Source organism: Balaenoptera musculus, chromosome 1 (genome assembly GCF_009873245.2).
Source record: "Balaenoptera musculus isolate JJ_BM4_2016_0621 chromosome 1, mBalMus1.pri.v3, whole genome shotgun sequence".
NCBI lineage: Eukaryota > Metazoa > Chordata > Mammalia > Artiodactyla > Balaenopteridae > Balaenoptera > Balaenoptera musculus.
In genome coordinates, this window is record NC_045785.1 from 168,614,445 (window position 1) to 168,633,539 (window position 19,095).

The following is a 19,095-nucleotide window of genomic DNA, read 5'->3' on the forward strand; positions in this document are numbered from 1 at the left end:
TAGCCCAAAATCAATGAGACGGGGAGGAATCATTCTTTTATGAGGAGGCGGGTAGGGAAGAATTTTTGGCACACATGGATACCAATCACCGGCTAGGTTGACCATAGCTAAGTCTTCCAACTTATATCCCGGTGAGTTATTAATTTATCCAGTTAGCAAAAATTTCTACAGGCTTTCTATGTGACATTTACTGTGATCGTTTGAGATATGATAAATAGAATAGTCATTGCATCTCAGGAGCTCCCAGTCAAACAAGAGATGTAAATAAACAAATGGGTCACAGTGACACAAACACCTACAGGAGTAAAGCATGAGGAAGGCACACCTAGTATCTGCAGTCTCCTACCATTCTATACTCAGCCTCAGGAGATCCGGAAGGTTAATCCTAAGTAAAGTTTTGAAGGATGAATAGGGATTCAGACCAATGGGAGGCAGGTCAGAGTGAAGAAGGGCATTCCAGGCAGAGTAAACAGCATTTGCAAAAAACCTGTAGGGCATGGCGTATCTTGGTGTATCATGGAAAGTGGTTTAACGTGTCCAGAGTACGTTTATACAGGTTTAGCAAGACGTGAGGTTAGATAAGCAATCATGAGACTATGAAAACGTGACCTGTCATGTTGAAGAGTATGAATTTTGTGCTGTATGCTACAGTGAGGACTGTGAGCATGGGAGTGAAATTATCAAGTTTAGGTTGGAATCGAGATTTTCTGAGGGACAATGCAAAGTATTTGATGACTGATAAGAGAGAGAGGGTGGGGAAAAGAAGGTGGTGGGGAGGCAAGGATGACTGTGGATTTCCAGCTGAATGGTTGTACCATTTACCTGAATAAAGGAATATAGAAGGAGGAACAGATTGGGGGTACCTGAGGGACCTCCAGAGAAGACTTTTAGTAGGTACTTAGCATATGGAGCTGCAGGGATCAGGAACTGAGAACCTTGGGCCCATCATCTAATCACCCTGAGCCTCCATGTCTCCACCTATAAAATGAAGATAAAACACCTGCACGTTCTACTTGACAGACTGTTACTGGAAAATATGAAACAATGAATGTAAAACATGTGTTTAAACAAGAAAGTCCTTTAAAAATGTAGGAAGTTATTTTATTAAAGTCACATTCAGCTCCTTACCAACCTGCCGCTACTCCTCAAATACTCTGAGCCATCTAGATCAACATCCTCACCATTTCCTGTTACACCATGCTCATTCCCAGTTTCAGACCTTCATTCACGCTGTTCCTAACCGAAATGGACTTCCCTCTCCCCAGGCTACAGTCTACTGATGCCCTGAGGTTCAGTGCAAGTCTCACCTCTTAGACTTTTGGAGATAGCATTAACTTCTCACCTGAGCGCTTATTACTTGCCTGTGTGTGTTTGTTGGGGGGAGTACCTTTTAAATTGACTTTCCTTTTTAATTAATTTATTTAACAGATAATATATTCACAGTGTTTAAAATTCAAAAGCTACCAAAGAGTTTACAGTAAAAAGTCTACTTCCTATGCTTATTCCTCAAGTTCTCTTCCCCCCATGCAGTTAATATCATCAGTTTTTTGTGATCCTTCCCCAGACAAGCAAATTAAAATCAGTGGCTTTCAGATCATGCTCTGGTGGCTCAGATGACAACAGAGGCCACAGGGAAAGAGACCAAGCAGTTCTGTTTCTTCAGCTTCCAAAAATAGCTGCACTGTTTGTACTTATTTTATATACAGGGCTAAAAATTTTGCTACATTTTAGTAACAGCAACTGTTACTAAAGTTTTAAAATTGCTAACTATACCATTCATTTTGTAGCCTAATATATACTATATGGCATTTTTATTATTATTGTATTGATATATAGCTGTTAGGCAAAAACAAAAATTTATGCAGAATAAATTTGGAAATGGTGGTTTCAACAATTACTATAGGACTATGTGTGTGACAGGATAATTAATGTAGATTCAAACACTATCCTTAAGTCATGGCCCAATCCCCAACCCACGAAAGTAGCGGGTCCTTTTATGCATTTTTGCTTCAGTCCATTTATATGTGACTGTCCATCCCTGGCTTTGCTGCCCTAAAATCTGAGCTCTGAGAAATTACACGGAGGGTGTGCGGGGATGATAAGAGGAGAGGTGTGAGCAGAAAAAGAGAAAAAACGGAGTAAATATTCCACATGCCTGGGAAAGAGCGGGGCGTTAGCTTTTCTAATAAGAAAATATGACACTGGGAATTCTTATTGCTTCTGAGAGGTGGCTAAAACTCTAGGGATAAACTTGGTGGCAGCTGTGGAAGAGACAGGATTCTAAGCACTAGGGAAGATATCAGTTTTGGCAAAAATTCCCTTTCCCTTTATGTGGCCCAGTAGCCATGGAGTCCTCCAAGGATGAATCCTGAAGGATCAAACACACGAGCTCAGACAATAGACATCTTATGAATGAAGACTCGACAAAGGTAAGAATCTCTGCTATGTTGGCACTACTTAAGTCTCACAGGACTTCTGTATAAACCAGAGAAGGGAAACCTCCAATAATGACTGAGATTAAACTGCCTATCAGACCTATATATAAGGGTTTTGGAATCAAACCCAACTGGGTTTGAACTTTTCTCCACTTATCACTAACAGTGTATCCTTGGGGAAGTAACCATCTCTGAGCCTAAAATTCCTCATCTATTAAATGGTGATAGTATTCACAGGACTGGTATAAGACTTTAGTTGGTATATACATTAAGTATACAAAATGCTTAGTACAATATTTCACTTTCACTAGTCAACCAGTCAATGTCAGCTATTTTAATCTCATTCAATAATTATGTACTGAGATCAGATTATGTTATTTATTGAACCTTATGTGCATTCAATGGCAAAAACAGATAAATAAATAAAACGGACCTGTTCTGAAATACCTTACAGATTAATAGATTTAAAAACCATCAAGAACCAATCTAACTGAGGAAAATCTCCATTTTTAATTTTTTTCAAGAGCCCAAAGATAATTAGATGCAAATCTGGAGAATAACTTGGCGACGATGCTGAGCAATACTCTTTTTGATCAAACCTAGTTGAGACACTAAAGTAACAAACAATGTTCTTGGGTGGCTCATTACTTGAACTTTTAAAGACGTTTTTTCAGCAACTCCAACACCATTAGAACAAATGTAGATTCCAAAGTTGAATATTTTGACAATAGTCACTGAAATGTATACACTTTTATATGTTTGATTAAAAGGAGGTGTCAATTCATAACCATCTGAATGGTGGCTTGTGAGCGGAAACAGCAGCAATGAAAGTTAAGTCACAGTGTTCATGGAATGACATATACATAAGTATACTCTCCTGTCCTGTCTACACAAAGATATAGACCTCCAACCACTAATGAATAATAATAAACAATAGGGCTAAAAACGCTCATTACTCCATAAAAAACAACTTAATTTTTGATCATCCTGTTTAAGTAATCTGATTCTATTAAAAACTGACTTGAAGGAGCTCCTATTGGCCAAATCTAGGAAAATTTTAGCACCAAATCAATTAGTGATAATTTATTATAACCCATTAAATAAAATAGGAATTCATGAGTTAAAACTGATGAATGAAAGAAAGAAAAGAAAGAAAGAAAGAAAGAAAGAAAGAAAGAAAGAAAGAAAGAAAGAAAGAAAGAAAGAAAGAAAGAAAGAGAAAGGAAGGAAGAAAGAGGAAAAAAGGTCCTTTCTTATGCTAAAATGCTAACAAGTATAAACTTAGAGGAAATGACAAAATTAGAAAATCACTATTTGACAAATATAATAATAATTGATTCTGGTAAGATCCATCATTAGATGCTAAACCTACAGTAAAAATTTTTGATGAGGAAGAAGATATATGCCCAGTCTTAAAACATTGCCTCGCAAGATAAAAATAGCAAGTCTACAGTGTAAGTGTGTTAAATTATCAAATTTAGCATTAACTGCCTTGCAACAAACTGACAGTATATGGTTCCTAACATGATGTACTGAGATGTATTTCTAGAAAAAAGGCGTAACCTCAATCTAACAATGAAGAAACATAACCAAACCAAAACTGAGGAATAATCTGAAAAATAGTCTATATTCTTCAAAAATATCAAGATCATGAAAAGCAAAGACAGACCAAACATATTAAAGATGACTAAAGAAAAACAACAGCTAGGTACAACGCAAAATCCTGGGTTTTACCCTGGAAAAGAAGTTTTTGCTATAAATGACATTATTGGGAAAATCAGTGAAATGTGAATAGAGTCTAAAGATTAGATAAAAGTATTGTACAGATGTCAGTTTCCTGATTCTGATCATTTTAATATGGTTATGTAGAAAATATCCACTGATGAATTGAGAGGAAAGGAGCACCACTTCTGCAACTTTGTCTCAAATGATTCAAAATAACCATAGAAAAAAGACCAAAAATATGTATAGAGGGGTAAAAGAAAACGATAAAGTAAATTTGTTCACTTTAGTGAAGAAATCTGCATAAAGAATATAGGGGAATTCTTTGTACTATTTTTGCAACTTTTCTGTAAATCTGAAATTATTTCAAAACTTAAAAATTACTTTTTAAGTAGTCTGAACTGTCAGTGATGCAAGAGATTAGTGTTCTAGACAAGAAAACCCATGCTAACAATTAACAAAATTAATGAAAGATACTTTAAGTTTGTTGCAGACATGTAAGTGGGCTATTCAGCCAGTTAAATTAAAAGAATAAACTTTTCTTTGGTTTTGGTGGATTTTAAAAATCTTAAGTGACATATTAATTAAGTGGGAACGTATAGTATTAAAATAGGAGCTTAACTTGAGGGAATCATGTCATTTAGAGAAGTTATCACTAAAATGGGTTCCCCTGTAGGGACATCAGATCTGCTTTATAAGAGCATCACAGTGATTTTAAACCTAACTGTAAGAGAGATCCAAAACTTGTAAAAAGTTCGTGCCAGCATTTTTAAAAAAATACTTATTTATTTCATTAAATCTAAAGTATTACGCTCTTCCTCCAAGCAGTCCCTGTATTTTATTAACATGTTTTAAACTTTTCTTGCCAAAGGTGAACTCTTATCATTTAGTTGTCTACTTATTTTTTTTCTTTCCCCTCTCTATATCTTTTAATTTCACTTAGATGCCTCTAATAAAGAATAAATGAAGAACAAATTTAAACTATTATAGTAGAAAATAGTAACAAATCAGGAAACTTGTGAAGTAGGCAAATGATTATAAACCTCCTCATTTTGTATCAAAAAATTATTTTTTTCTTAATTTCTGAAATCATTAAACTGAAATATAAGTTGGCATGTTATCTCATACTTCTGCAAGTCTATCAGGGGATATAGATGATTGTGTTATGCTATACTTATTAAGGCAATCTTCAAAAACTCCCAAGAGTCAATTATAGGAAATGATAAGTAGCACAGAGAGAAATTATCTTACATTTTTATCTTGTAGAATTAATTTGGGGCACTTCAACTAATGTTTACTGACAGTGCAATGGGCCAGGGATTGGTCTAAATGTTGGTGGACCAAAGATGAACAAGCTACAGTGCTTACTCTGAAAGAGCTCACTGTCTAGAAAATAGACACTCTTCAACAAATAATACATACAAATGCATATGCTGTGAACGGTACTTTAACAAAAATAAAATATCTAGTATAGTTTGGGTATAAAGAAATGAGTCATCAATTCTCCATGGAAAAATCAGCAAAGGCTTCTGAGAAGAATTCTCGTTCTGAAAATTAAACCCAATTTTGTTCTCATATAAATATTATCAATAACTTCAAAACTACATGTAAATGTGACTAAAGTGAATTAGTTACAACAAATTGAATAATTCAAGTGCTAACATATATAAATTTTATATTTACCTTCACAATTAGTTGATAATGTTGTCTGCCTAAGTAACCTCTCCATTGTTTCTGAATAATTGTTGCTACCCTGTGTAAGTACCTGGGTGAAAAATATGCTTATTAGTATGCTTTCATTGAAACAATGATATATCTTCAATTTTTGCTTAGAATATTCCTTTTCACAATTCAAGAAATCAAATTCAAAGCCGAGTTTACATGTACTTTTAAAGACAGTATGAAGGTTCCCAAAAAACCTAAAAATATGATCTAACTAAAAAAACTAAAAACTACCATATGATCCAGCAATCCATTCCTGGGTATATATATCCAAAGAAAACAAAAACACTAATTTGAAAAGATACATGTACCCCAATATTCAATAGCAGCATTATTTATAATTACCAAGATATGGAAGCAACCTATGTGTCCATCAACAGATGAATGGATAAAGGAGATATATATATATATATATATACATATATATATATATATATATACGCACACACATATATATATATGTATATATGTATGTATACACACACACACACAATGGAATACTGCTCAGCTACAAATAAGAATGAAATTTTGCCATTTTCAGCAACATGGGATATTATGCTTAGGGAAATTAGTCAGACAGACAAAGCCAAATACTATATGTTATCACTTATATGTGGAATCTAAAAAATAAAACAAACTAGTGAATATAACAAAAAAGAAACAGACTCGCAGATATAGAGAATGAACTAGTAGTTACCAGTGGGGTGACGGAAGAGGGAGGAAATAGATAGGGATAGGGTATTAAGAGATACTACTCTGTATAAAATAAATAAGCTACAAGGATATATTGTATAGCACAGGGAATATAGCCAATGTTTTGTAACTATAAATGGAATATAATCTATAAAAATTTTGAATCGCTATTAAATTAATATGAAACTAATATTGCAAATTACTTCAGTAAAAATAAATAAGTCAAAAGAAAATTGAAAAGAAAGAAGAATGCAATGAAATATTGAAATATATTTTTAAAAAGACTATGTAAAACAGGTCATAGTGACACGTTAAGAAATAAGCCAGGCACTATTGATATGAATTACTATAAGTACTTTGAAATAATTTGTGAGGTCAAGAAACACTTCCCTTTTTCATACTTATATTACTCAGTCTACCTTAGCTAAAGTCATTTTAGTCTGCTGAATTAAAAAATACTCTCTGCTCCCATGTTCCTATTTGGTATAGTGGCCAAAAGAGAACCATCATCTTCATGCTTTTATTTGCATGTCTGGCTCCTACTAGTAAATATAAGGAAGTATACAGTATAACCCCTAGCTGACCATCTGAGTTATTATGGATTAGTCATATTCTTCCAGGGCAATATTTTTCAGAATTGATGAGAAACTGAGGGAAATTTGAGCACTGAACAAAAAGTGGAAACAGTTAACATAGGGATCAATTGCAGTCTCTTTGTAATCAGAATGACATCATTTTGGTGTCATTTGCCTTTATTTACCAACACGTTGGAGAGGATTGGAATAGCTTCTTTTTGTTTTGTTTTGTTTTTCTTTCTTACCAGTCAATAAATTCATTGCTATAAAAATACAAGTCCAATCATTTGTCACAACCTATGGAACTTGAAGAAAATAAACTGATCAAGTATATTTATGACATTGAGAATTTTTAAAAGCGATATGGTCAACATCATTTAGTTTCTTTATATGTAAGAAAATATGACCAAAAAGAGTTATGTCTTTAAAGGACATCATATAATTTATTAACTTCATTACAAGTAAAATAAAAAATTATTTGCAATAAGAACCACATGAATAAATTACATTTTCTAAGGAGTATATTTTAATGATATATCTGAGGTTCCATGACAAAATCAATATACCTGATATATGCTCGAACTTGACATCCTCGAAACCAGCTCTGGATTTTAACTGCTGCATCATTCTCCTTTTTTTGAAATATATCCACAACGCTAAAAAGAAATTTTTTTAAGCATTTCATTAGTGACTAATATAATTCTAAAGCAAATCAACCTGTTAAACTTAATTTTTAATTTCTTTGAAAATGATAATTATAATTCAAATGTCATTTTAAATAAAATTAAAATACTAAAGAAAGTATTCCAGAAATTATAAGCTATGTTTCAAAAATTAACCTTTCTCTAAGAGGCCATGTGCTTTCAACAGCTTTACTTTTTTTTACTTTTATAATCACCTATTTGCAACTAATTAATTCACCAGTGGTTTTTATAAGGAAATTTAAAAAGCAATGTGCTATTTTGTCATTATTTTAAAAACATAATTATTTGAATTTACTGTTTAAATGCCACTACACATATTATGCAAGATAAACATCCTTGCATATTTCACTTACTGCATCAGTTAAATGAATTGCCTCTAAGTAAAATGAATCCGTCATTTTACCTATTCTAGGTAGAGTTCTTAGAACATACATTTCAGTTAAAGGAGGCAGGGGCCAGGGCCATAGGCCTTATAAAGAGATAAGAAATTCATTCTTTAGATTTTACTGACTTATAGGAAGAAAAGGTTTAGTCAGGACAGATCTCCATCTTAATTTTTTCAGTCATTACAATTCTCCCTCTCCATCCCCATCTGATAACGTCATGTTGCTTAGGGCAATTACTGTAGACCACAGAGTAATCTCTCTCCTAGAAGGCTGGCTGGCACTTTGCACTTTATGTTTGCTGAATGAATAAAGAATTGCTAGTCACTTGTTTTTTACTTTTTAAAAAATTCTCTCAAGAATTGTGTTTTCTTAGGCTATTTTTTTGTTTTCGTTGTACGTTAAATATATAGATTTCATTAAATTTATATAATTAGAACAAAAACAGAATGGGAAAAATATTTCAAATAATACTGTGAAGTTGGCTGAGAAAGCAAATAGGATTAGCAATTAAACTGTCAGTGACAAATAGTTAAAGAAGGAAATAGACAGATTATCTACTAGATAAGCAGGAAAGAGAGTTACCTAGAAAGCCTGACTGAAAAGGATCTACAAAAGCAGAGACAGGAACAAAAATTATGCATCAAGTCAGTGACCCAGACGTGAAAAAGAGTAGTGGTGAGAAAACGCACAGATCAGTAAGGTTGCATAAAGGGTAGTAGAAGTGAAGAACAAACTGTAAAAACTACACAAGAGAATAGTCACTCACTTTACCAGATAATGGAAGGCACCATGATAAGATTACTGTATGATGCAATAAAATTAGCTGGAAATAACTGTGTGAGGACACACTAGACAATTAGAAGAAAAGAAAGTTTTGTTATTGCTGTGTGTTTGCCCTTCAGGTACAAAATAATAGCAGAGAGATGTGTAAAGTGTATTCTTGGCTCAAATTATTAGACTGTACGTGGGAGAGACAACAGCTTAAAGTCCTTTCCTCCATGGAGCCTTCCTTGAATCCCCAGAATCCATGAGGCCTTTCCATTATACACCCTCATAGCTCTTCATAACATTTAACACAATCATATGTAATTGTTTAATGAGGGTCTTTCCACTAAACTCTAAGATGCAAAAGGCAGTCATCTTGTCTATTTTGTCCCACATGACTCTCTCAGTGGGTCCAGAGAGATAATGGATGTTATTCCTAATACTGAACCTTTGTCTTCCCAGAGCTGCTTCCTCTGGGGGACAGCATGTCACCTGTCACATTTAATCTCTGTGAAGAATGCCATTTGCAAGCTCCCTCACTACACCTTTCACTGCGTGGACATCTCTCCCCATTTTAGGATGACAGAGTTGCTGAGAACCCAACAGGAACCCCCAGGCTCTTAGTAACTTGAGTCCTGGGGTGATTATGGGTAATAGACAGGCAGATCTCTGAACGAACCTATTGAAAGAAGTAGAGAAAAGAATAATAATATCTTAAACAAATTAATACTTTATGTGCTAGCACTGTTCCTAGCATTTACATACCACTGAGTTAACTTACATATAATCCTTTCACATCTCGATGAAGTAAGTAAATATGCCCATTTGACAGCAGAAGATACTGAGGCAGAGGGAAGTGTAGTGATATGCCCAAGGTCACACATTGGTGGGTGTCAGAGCGGAGATTTGATTCTAGGTAGTCTAGCTCTCAAGGCTGCATTCTTAACCATCACTTCCCCCGAAGGGGAAGAGGAAGGATGAGAACAGGAGAAGGGAGGGAAGTAAAAGGGAAGAAAAAGCAAGGAAAAAAGGGCAAGAGGAAAAATGCACGTAAGCCATTTCCAAATATAATATTGAAATTGTGTGGCATAAAATAGCACCCATCACCTAATAACAATAAATGAAGATGAAGATGTGGAAAAACATCAACATCTATAGCAAAAAACAAAAATTTCTCACTATACTGAGTACTGTGAGAATGCAGTACAATAGGCACTTGTGTATATGGCCAGAAGGAAACAATTTGGTCTTTGAACACATACAGAAAACTTTCATTTATAAGAGTTTCAAAAGTCACACAACTTCAGGAATGTTCGTTAGAAGTGCATACACATACACATGGTAGTAAAACTATAATGGGAATGATAAAACAAATTTCAGGACAGACGTGCAGTAAATTTCTAAGATCTGTCATGTCTTCATAAACTAGGAATGCCATAAACGGGAAAACCAAAGACTGTGCTGTTGTCACTATATTTGAGGGAAAGAAAAGAAACTTTGAAAAAATTAAACAACCCAATTGAAAAGCAGCAAAACACAGGCAATTTACAGAAAAGAAAATACAAGCAATTTACACTTCTAAAAGCCTTGACCTGGGTTCTGGGTATATTTGCACTTTTGAGATCTATAGCAAACCATCTTGTGAGTGCCGATGTGTATTTCAGAAGAATTACATTGAAACAAACAAGGTCCTTAAAATTTCAGAAAACAAGGCCCTTTAGTCAAGAAGCTGAAGTTAGGGATTGACGAATGGTTACCAATGTTAAATTTTACTGTCAAATGTCATCACTGTTCCAAAAAAGGTAAGCACATTTAGAATTTCAATCTGAACAGTTAACTGATTGATGCTACTTCCACAAAATATGTGAATTTGCTGCTTCTCCAAGGCAATGTGAAAGAGGAAGTATTACCTTTATGTATTCAATACAAACATTTATTTATAGAATTTTGGTACAATGTACATTGAAAAACATGTAAAATATTGAAGAAACTACCAAATGGCATTAAAGTGTCTTCAAGTTTAAGGGAAATATTAGACTTATCTAGGCATTAAACCCTAAGGAATTTGACCATTTAATATAACATGAACTATGGCCTAACCTAGTTAAAATATTAGGATAGTGGCCAGCACTTTTGCTTTGAAGAAAGACCTTAGCTCAAATTCTAACTGTGCCACTTACTGGTTGGGTTACCTTAAGCAAGTTTTTTAATCCAAAATTCAGTTTCTTCTGTAAAATTTCAATAATAGTGTATCATGGGTATGTTTGTTGGCATATCACAAAGAAACTGGAAGACTGGTAAATAATATGTTTTCAATAAATGATAATGATAATTACTACATTATTACATAATGATGCATCTATGTAGATTGCAGGAAGAAAAAAATACCAGTCTGTCAATATCTTATTCATTAATTCAAAAATACTTATTATATGTAAACTATGTGTTAGTATGGCATTTATTTATTATTGAATAAATCTGACATGTAACATTTTGTTAAGCTTAAGGTGTATAGCTTATTACATAGATACATTTACATATTGTAATATGATGGACAGTATAGTGATATTTATATTACATAATTATAATATAATATTATTGTCTATTATATGAATTAGATCTCTATGGCTTATTTACTACTCATTACACATTTGTACTCTTAAACACCATCATTCTTAGCCACCCCCCTCCTCTGGTAACCACCATTTACTCTCTGTTTTTTATGGGTTTAATTTTTTTAGATTCCACATATAAATGATCTAATATAGCACTTGTCTTTCTGTCTGACTTACCTCACTTAGCATAATGTGCTCAAGGTCCATCCATGTTGTCACAAATGGGAAGGTATCTTCCTTTCTTACGGCTGAATAATATTTCATTGTGCATATGCACCACATCTTTTTTACCCATTCATCCATGTATGGGTGTTTGGGTTGTTTCCAAATCTTGGCTATTATAAATAATGCTGCAATAAATGTGGAGTGCATATATCTTGTCAAAATCCTGTAGTCATTTCTTTTGGGTATATACCCAGAAGTGGAATACCTGGATCATGTGGTAGATCTATTTTTAATTTTTTGAGGAATCTTCAAATTGTTTGCCATACTGGTTGGACCAATTTACATTCCCACCAACAACATACAGAGGTTCTCTTTTCACTACATCCTTGACAGCACCTGTTGTCTCTTGTCTTCTTGATGATAGCCATTTTAACAGATGGGAGATGATATCTCATGGTGGTTTTTGTTTGCATTTCCCTTATGATTAGTCATGTTGAGCATCTTTTTATGTGTCTGTTGGCCATTTCAATGTCTTCTTTAGAGAAATGACTATTTAGTTCTTCTGCCCATTTTTTAATTGGACTGTTTTGCTTTTCTGTTATTGAGTTGACTAAGCTCTTTATATATTTTGGATATTAAGCCCCTATCTGATACGTGGTTTTTTCTCCTATTCTGTAGGTTGTCCTTTCATTTCGTTGATTGTTTCTTTTGCTGTACAGAAGCTTTTGAGTTTGATGTAGTTGCATTTGTGAATTTTTTTCTTTTGTTGCTTGTGCTTTTGGCATCATGCTCAAAAAATTATTGCCAAGACCAACACTGATGGGCTTTTTCCCTATGTTTCCTTCTAGTTTTATAGTATCAGGTCTTATATTTAACTCTTTAATCCATTTTGGGTTAATTTTTGTGAGTGTTGTGAGATAGGGGTCCAATTTCATTTTTCTACATGTGTTTCTTCAGTTTTCCCATTTGTTGAGAGACTATCCTTTCCCTGTTGAGTATTCTTGGCTCCCTTGTTGAATATTAGATGACCATATATGCTGGGATTTAATTTTAGGCTTTCTATTCTGTTCCATTGGTCGATGTGTCTATTTTTTTTTTTTTTAAATGAACTTGGGAAACACTTTTTTTTTTTTTTTTTTTTTATTTTTGGCTGTGTTGGGTCTTCGTTTCTGTGCGAGGGCTTTCTCTACTTGCGGCAAGCGTGGGTCACTCTCCATCGCGGTGCGTGGGCCTCTCACTATCGCGGCCTCTCTTGTTGTGGGGCACAGGCTCCAGACGCGCAGGCTCAGTAATTGTGGCTCACGGGCCTAGTTGCTCCGCGGCATGTGGGATCTTCCCAGACCAGGGCTCAAACCCGTGTCCCCTGCATTGGCAGGCAGATTCTCAACCACTGCGCCACCAGGGAAGCCCCGATGTGTCTATTTTTGTGCCAGTATCATACTGTTTTTATTACTATGGTTTTGTAGTATAGTTTGAAATCCAGAGGTGTGATACCTCCAGCTTTGTTCTTTTGTCTCAGCATTGCTTTAGCCATTCAGGGTCTTTTGTGGGTCCCCATAGATTTTAGGATTGTTTCTTTATCCATAAATTTTAGGATTGTTTCTTCTATTTCTGTAAAGAATACCTTTGGTATTTTGGTGGGGATTGCATTGAATCTGTAGATGGTTTTGGGTAATATGGATATTTTAACAATATTAATTCTTCCAATCCAGGAACACAGGATGCCTTTCCATTTTTTGTGTGTTCCTCATTTTCTTTTAGCAAAGTTTTGTAGTTTTCATTGTACATATCTTTTACTTCCTTGATTAAATTTATTCCTAAATTTTTTATTGGTTTTAATTCTATTGTGAATGGGATGGTTTACTTTCTTTTTTCTGATGTTTCATCATTAGTGCAAAGGAATCCAATTGGTTTCTGTCTGATTTCAAATCCTGCCACTTTACTGAAACTGTTGATTACTCCAACAGTTTTGGACTAATTCTTTGGGATTTTCTATATATAGGATCATATCATCAGCAAATAATGACAGTTTTACTTCTTCCTTTCCAGTTTGGATGTCTTTTATTTCTTTGTCTTGCCCAATTTCTCTAGAACTTCCAGTACTATACTGAGTAGGAGTGGTGAGATTATTTCCTTGATGCTGATCATAGAGGAAACGCTTTCAGTTTCTCTACATTAAGAATAATGTTAGCTGGGTTTGTCATATACGGCCTATATTATGTTGAGGTATGTTCTTTCTATACCCAGTCTGTTAAGGGTTTTTATCATGAAAAGATGTTGTATTCTGTCAAATGCTTTTTCTGGATCTATTGAGATGATCATATGATTTTTATCTTTCATTTTATTGATGTGATGATATATTACATTTATTGACTTGCATATATTGAATAATCTTTGCATCCCAGGGATAAATCCCACTTGGACATAGTGTCTACTCCTTTCAATGTGTTCTTGAATTCAGTTTACTAATATTTTGTTGAGAATTTTTCCATCTATATTCATGAGGGATATTGGTCTACAGTTTTCCTTTCTTCTTGTATCCTTATTTAGTCTTGGTATCAAAATGATGCTGGCTTTGTAGAATGAGTTTGGAAGTGTTCCTCAACATTTTGGAAAAATTTGAGGAGGACTGGTGTTCATACCTCTTTAAATGTTAGGTAGAATTCTCAAGTGAAACCATCTGGTCCTGGAATTTTCTGTGTTAGAAGTTTTAAAATTACCAATTCAATCTCTTTACTTGTCATTGTCTGTTCAGATTTGCTATTTTTTTCTGATTTAATCTTGGCAAGTTGTTAGCTTCTAGAAATGTATCCATTTCTTCTACATTATATAATTTTTTGGCATAGAATTGTTCAACAGTAGTCTCTTGATTCTATGTACTTCTGTAGCATCAGTTGTAGTATCTCCTCTTTCATTTCTAATTTTATTTATTTGAGTCGTTTTTTTGTCTTAGGCTAGCCAAAGGTTTTTCAATTTTGCTTATCTTTTTGAAGAACCAGCTCTTAGTTTTGTTGATCCTTTCTATGCTTTTGTGGTCTCTATTTCATTTATTTCCATTCTGATCCTTGTTATTTCCTTCTTTCTGCTAACTTTGAGCAGAAATTTTTTCTTTTTCTAGTTCCTTGAGGAGTAAAGTTAGTTGTTCATTTGAGATGCAATTTCTTAATATATATATTTATTGCTGTAAACTTTCTTCTCAGAACTGCTTTTGCTGCATCCTGCAATATTTGATATGTTTTATTTTCATTTTCACTTGTTGAGACAACTTTTTATTTCCCTTTGATTTCTCTTTTGAGCCAATGGTTGTCTAGAAATGTGTTGTTTTCACATATTTGTAGACTTTCTCACTTTTCCCTTATTGATTTCTAGCTTCATAGGATTGTTGTCAGAGAAAATAGATGATATGATTTCAATCTTTTAAATATGCTAAGATCTTTTTTTGTGGCCTATCATAGGATCTGTTCTGGAGAATGTTCCATGTGTACTTGAGAAGAATGTGCATTCTATTGCTGTTGGATGGAATATTCTGTATATGTCTCATAAATTCATTCCTTATAAAGTGTTGTTCAATTCCAACGTTGCCTTGTTGATTTTCTGTCTGGACAATCTATCCATTACTAATAGTGGGGTATTAAATGCTCTTACATTTTTAGTGTTATTGTCTATTGTATTGCCTTTCTGAGTTTTCTTGTAGCTCACTGAATTCCTTCATAACACCTGTTTTATATTCTTTATTATTTAGATTGCAATAGTCCATGTTTTTGGGTTCGACTGCTGGAAAATTGTCATTTTCTTTTTGTACTACCATATTACCACGACTGTTCATGGTGTCTGATGAAAAGTACCTCTGTTGCTGCTTCTTTTTTTTTTTTTGGCTGCATTTGAAGTAACAAATGCCTTTCTTATTTGGTAAGGCTTAATTTACTTTGATTCTAACAATTCAACAGATTGATAATTAGGAGCCTTCCTTTTGTTTTCCAGAAGGTGGCGCTACAAATACAGGTTTTGTGTTCCTCTTCCTGGAGCTGACTTGCCCCTAAGGTTGGGAGCACACACACAAAGATAAAGCAAAGGTAGTGGCAAAGCCTGGAGAGGTGTGTACTTACTACTTGGGACTTTGAGTGTGTCCACAGCTCGGTGGAAAGGTTCTTAATTGGGGTGGGGGTGAGGGGCGGGGGTGTCCCAGATGTCCACGGGCAGTCCTGTTGCCTCCTGGGGCAGACAGAAGATGACTTCCTTTAGTTCTTGTGGTCTGTCTACTTCCCTGTCCTTTATCTCCCTCAGTCACTGAGTGTCCTCAAAGACAGCAACTGGTCCCTCGAGTTGCAACACGTGTGGCTGGGCAGACCCTCACTCACCGCCTTCATCCTCCACCTCCTCTTCTGGAAAGGTTGTGCCAGCTCACTGACAGACTGGCCTCTGCCTTCTCTGCCATCACTCTTCTGCTACCACCAGATCCGACGTCACTTCCCTTGTTCAGTCGCCTCCTCTGCAATCTAATCCATCCACTTTCAGGTGCACAAATGGATGGATATCCCAGGTGTCTTCATATGCTGTGCAGAGGTGCTTTCTTTCTTTTCTTTCTTTCTTTCTTTCTTCCTTCCTTTCGTTCTTTCTTTCTTTCTCTATTTCTCTCTCTCTCTCTCTCTTTCTTTCTTTTCTGGTTATGGATGTCTGATTAGTTTTAAATCAAAGTGGAGAGAAAAAAGGAACAACTTATGCTGCCATGATGCTACCGTCACTTTTAGCATGCCATTTAAGCCAAAGATGTACATATGACATATTCTGTGCTCTCAAGCTTACAAACTATTGGGTGGGCCAAAAAGTGCCTTCAGTTTTTTAAGTGAAAATAAAACACACATTTTTCATTTTCACCAAGAACTTTATTGAACAATGTATTCACCCTTTTGTTCCATGACCTTCTGCCATTTTTCAAGCAACTTCATAATTCCATCTTCCCAAAACTTTTTATCTTTTTGAGCAAAGAACTGTTCCAAGTGCCTTTTACAGTCTTCCAGGGAATTGAAATTTTTTCCATTAAGAGAATTTTGTAAAGACCGAAATAAATGGAAATCCGAACGTGCAATGTCTGGTGAATACGGCGGATGAGTTAGAACTTCCCAGCTAAGCTGTAACAGTTTTTGCCTGGTCATCAAAGAAACATGTGGTCTTACGTTATCCTAATGGAAGATTATGTGTTTTCTGTTGACTCATTCTGGAAGCTTTTCGTCGAGGGCCACATTCAGTTGGTCTAACTGGGAGCAGTACTTGTTGGAATTAATCGTTTGGTTTTCTGGAAGGAGCTCATAATAGAGGACTCCCTTCCAATCCCACCATATTCACAACATCCCCATCTTTGGATGAAGACCAGCCTTTGGTGTGGTTGGTGGTGGTTCATTTTGCTTGCCCCATGATCTCTTCCATTCCACGGTATTGTGACCACTTTTCATCGCCCATCACAAATTGTTTTAAAAACGGAACGTTTTCATTACATTTCAGTAAAGAATCACGTGCGGAAATATGGTCAAGAAGGTTTTTTCACTTAACTTATGTGGAACCCAAACATCAAAGCGATTCACATAACCAAGCTGGTGCAAATGATTTTCAACGCTTTATTTGGATATTTTGAGTATGTTGGCTATCTCCTGTGTGACATAACATTGATTGTTCTCAATTATTGTTTCAATTTGATCACTATCAAGTTCAACTGTCCTACCTGACTGTGGAGCATCGTCCAGCAAGAAATCTCCAGCACGAAACTTTGCAAAACACTTTTGACACGTTCGATCAGTCACAGCACCTTCTCCATATACTGCACAAATCTTTTTTTGCATTTCAGTTGCATTTTACCTTTCTTGAAATAATAAAGCATAATATACTGAAAATGTTGCTTTTTTTCTTCCATCTTCAATATTAAAATGGCTACACAAAAATTCACCAATTTTGATGTCTTTTTTTAAATGCACACTGATATGACAGCTGTCACATACAATCTAGCAGAATTGTTTCGAATGAAGTTAAAGACAACTAAGCGCTACTACGGCCATCTTATGGAAAAAACGAAAGAACCTTTTGGCCCAACCAATAATAGAACTGAAAAATAATAGCAACAGTAAATAAAATTATGCGAAAAGTGAAATGCCGTATGAGAAAAGTAAAATACCATGTCAGAAGGAAAGATCTGGAAAATTCAGAAGTAGAAAAGTGGTTTTCTTGTTTGTTTTTTTAGGAAATAGTGAGTAGGGAAAGACGGGAGTCAAAGGAAGCATTTTGAGTAGGTTCTCAGAGGATGGGCAACTCTCCTGATCTGTATATCTAAAACATCTTAACATCTGTGCTGGGATATTCCTCAGGTACTTCAAATTCAACATATCTAAAATAACTCCTCTCATCCCTCCTCCACACACACCCATCCTCTATTCTTCTCTCTTAGAACAGCTCTTTTCTGCAAGCCAGTTCTCATGAAAGACAATATGATTCACCCAACTGCTCAAATCAAAAACTGCAAAACCAATTATTTGCATTAGTTCATGTCTTCATATTTCTAAGATTAGTTATTTGCAAAAGCATTGTTTCCTAGACACTAGTCTTTTATTCTACTCTATCCTTCAAGCTATTGTTTGAATGGTCTTTCTAAAACATGAATCTAATCAAGTCCATTTTTTCCTAAAATCCTTTCATGGCAACCCCACAAAACACCCCAAGTCTTCTGAATGAAGTCTAAAGCCCTTGAGATGTCAAAATCCTCCCAGCTCTGGCTCAGACTTAATCTCCCATGTCTTCTTTTACCACTTCAATCCTGTGATAGAGCCGTTCTACTCCTATATTTCACAGAACAGGCCCTGTGCTCTCTTGACCTCAAACTATCACAAAACTACACCTTCTTCTTGAACTGACTTTTGCAACTTCCAGAGAGATGTATCTTTATATACCCTGAAATTTCTTCTATATACTAATTATAACATTTATCTTCTTGAGAGGCTCGCCTTTTATTCATATCTGTATCCCAACATGTACTAAAGTATCTGATACGTAGGAGGAGCTAAACTAATGTTCATGGAACGATGGAAGAAAGAAAGAAAAGAAGAAGGAAGAAAGGAAGAAAAGAAGGAAGATATGGTAAGTAATAGCTGAAGCCAAGGCAGAAGGCAAAGTTCTTAACAGTTCTCAGAATTTTGTGTATAATATTAAGGGATATTAGACTCCCTGAATATCATCACTGTGGCACTGGCACCACACATCTCCAAAGTTTAACAGACTTTGGTTCAAAAAAATTTATAGTGAAAGGTGTTAAATAAGGGGGGGAAAAAGAA

The 19,095-nt window shown here is 35.0% G+C and overlaps 1 protein-coding gene across 1 annotated transcript in view; it reads right to left on the reverse strand.

Moving 5' to 3' along the window:
* The window catches only part of SPATA17 (spermatogenesis associated 17), a 191,531-nt gene that overhangs the window by 157,792 nt on the left and 14,644 nt on the right, over positions 1 to 19,095 (reverse strand). The window contains exons 2-3 of the mRNA XM_036865026.1: positions 7,714 to 7,803; positions 5,841 to 5,922 (exon numbers count right to left, since the gene is read on the reverse strand). Of these exons, the coding sequence (XP_036720921.1) occupies positions 5,841 to 5,922; positions 7,714 to 7,803 (172 nt within the window). The remainder of the gene's footprint in view (positions 1 to 5,840; positions 5,923 to 7,713; positions 7,804 to 19,095) is intronic.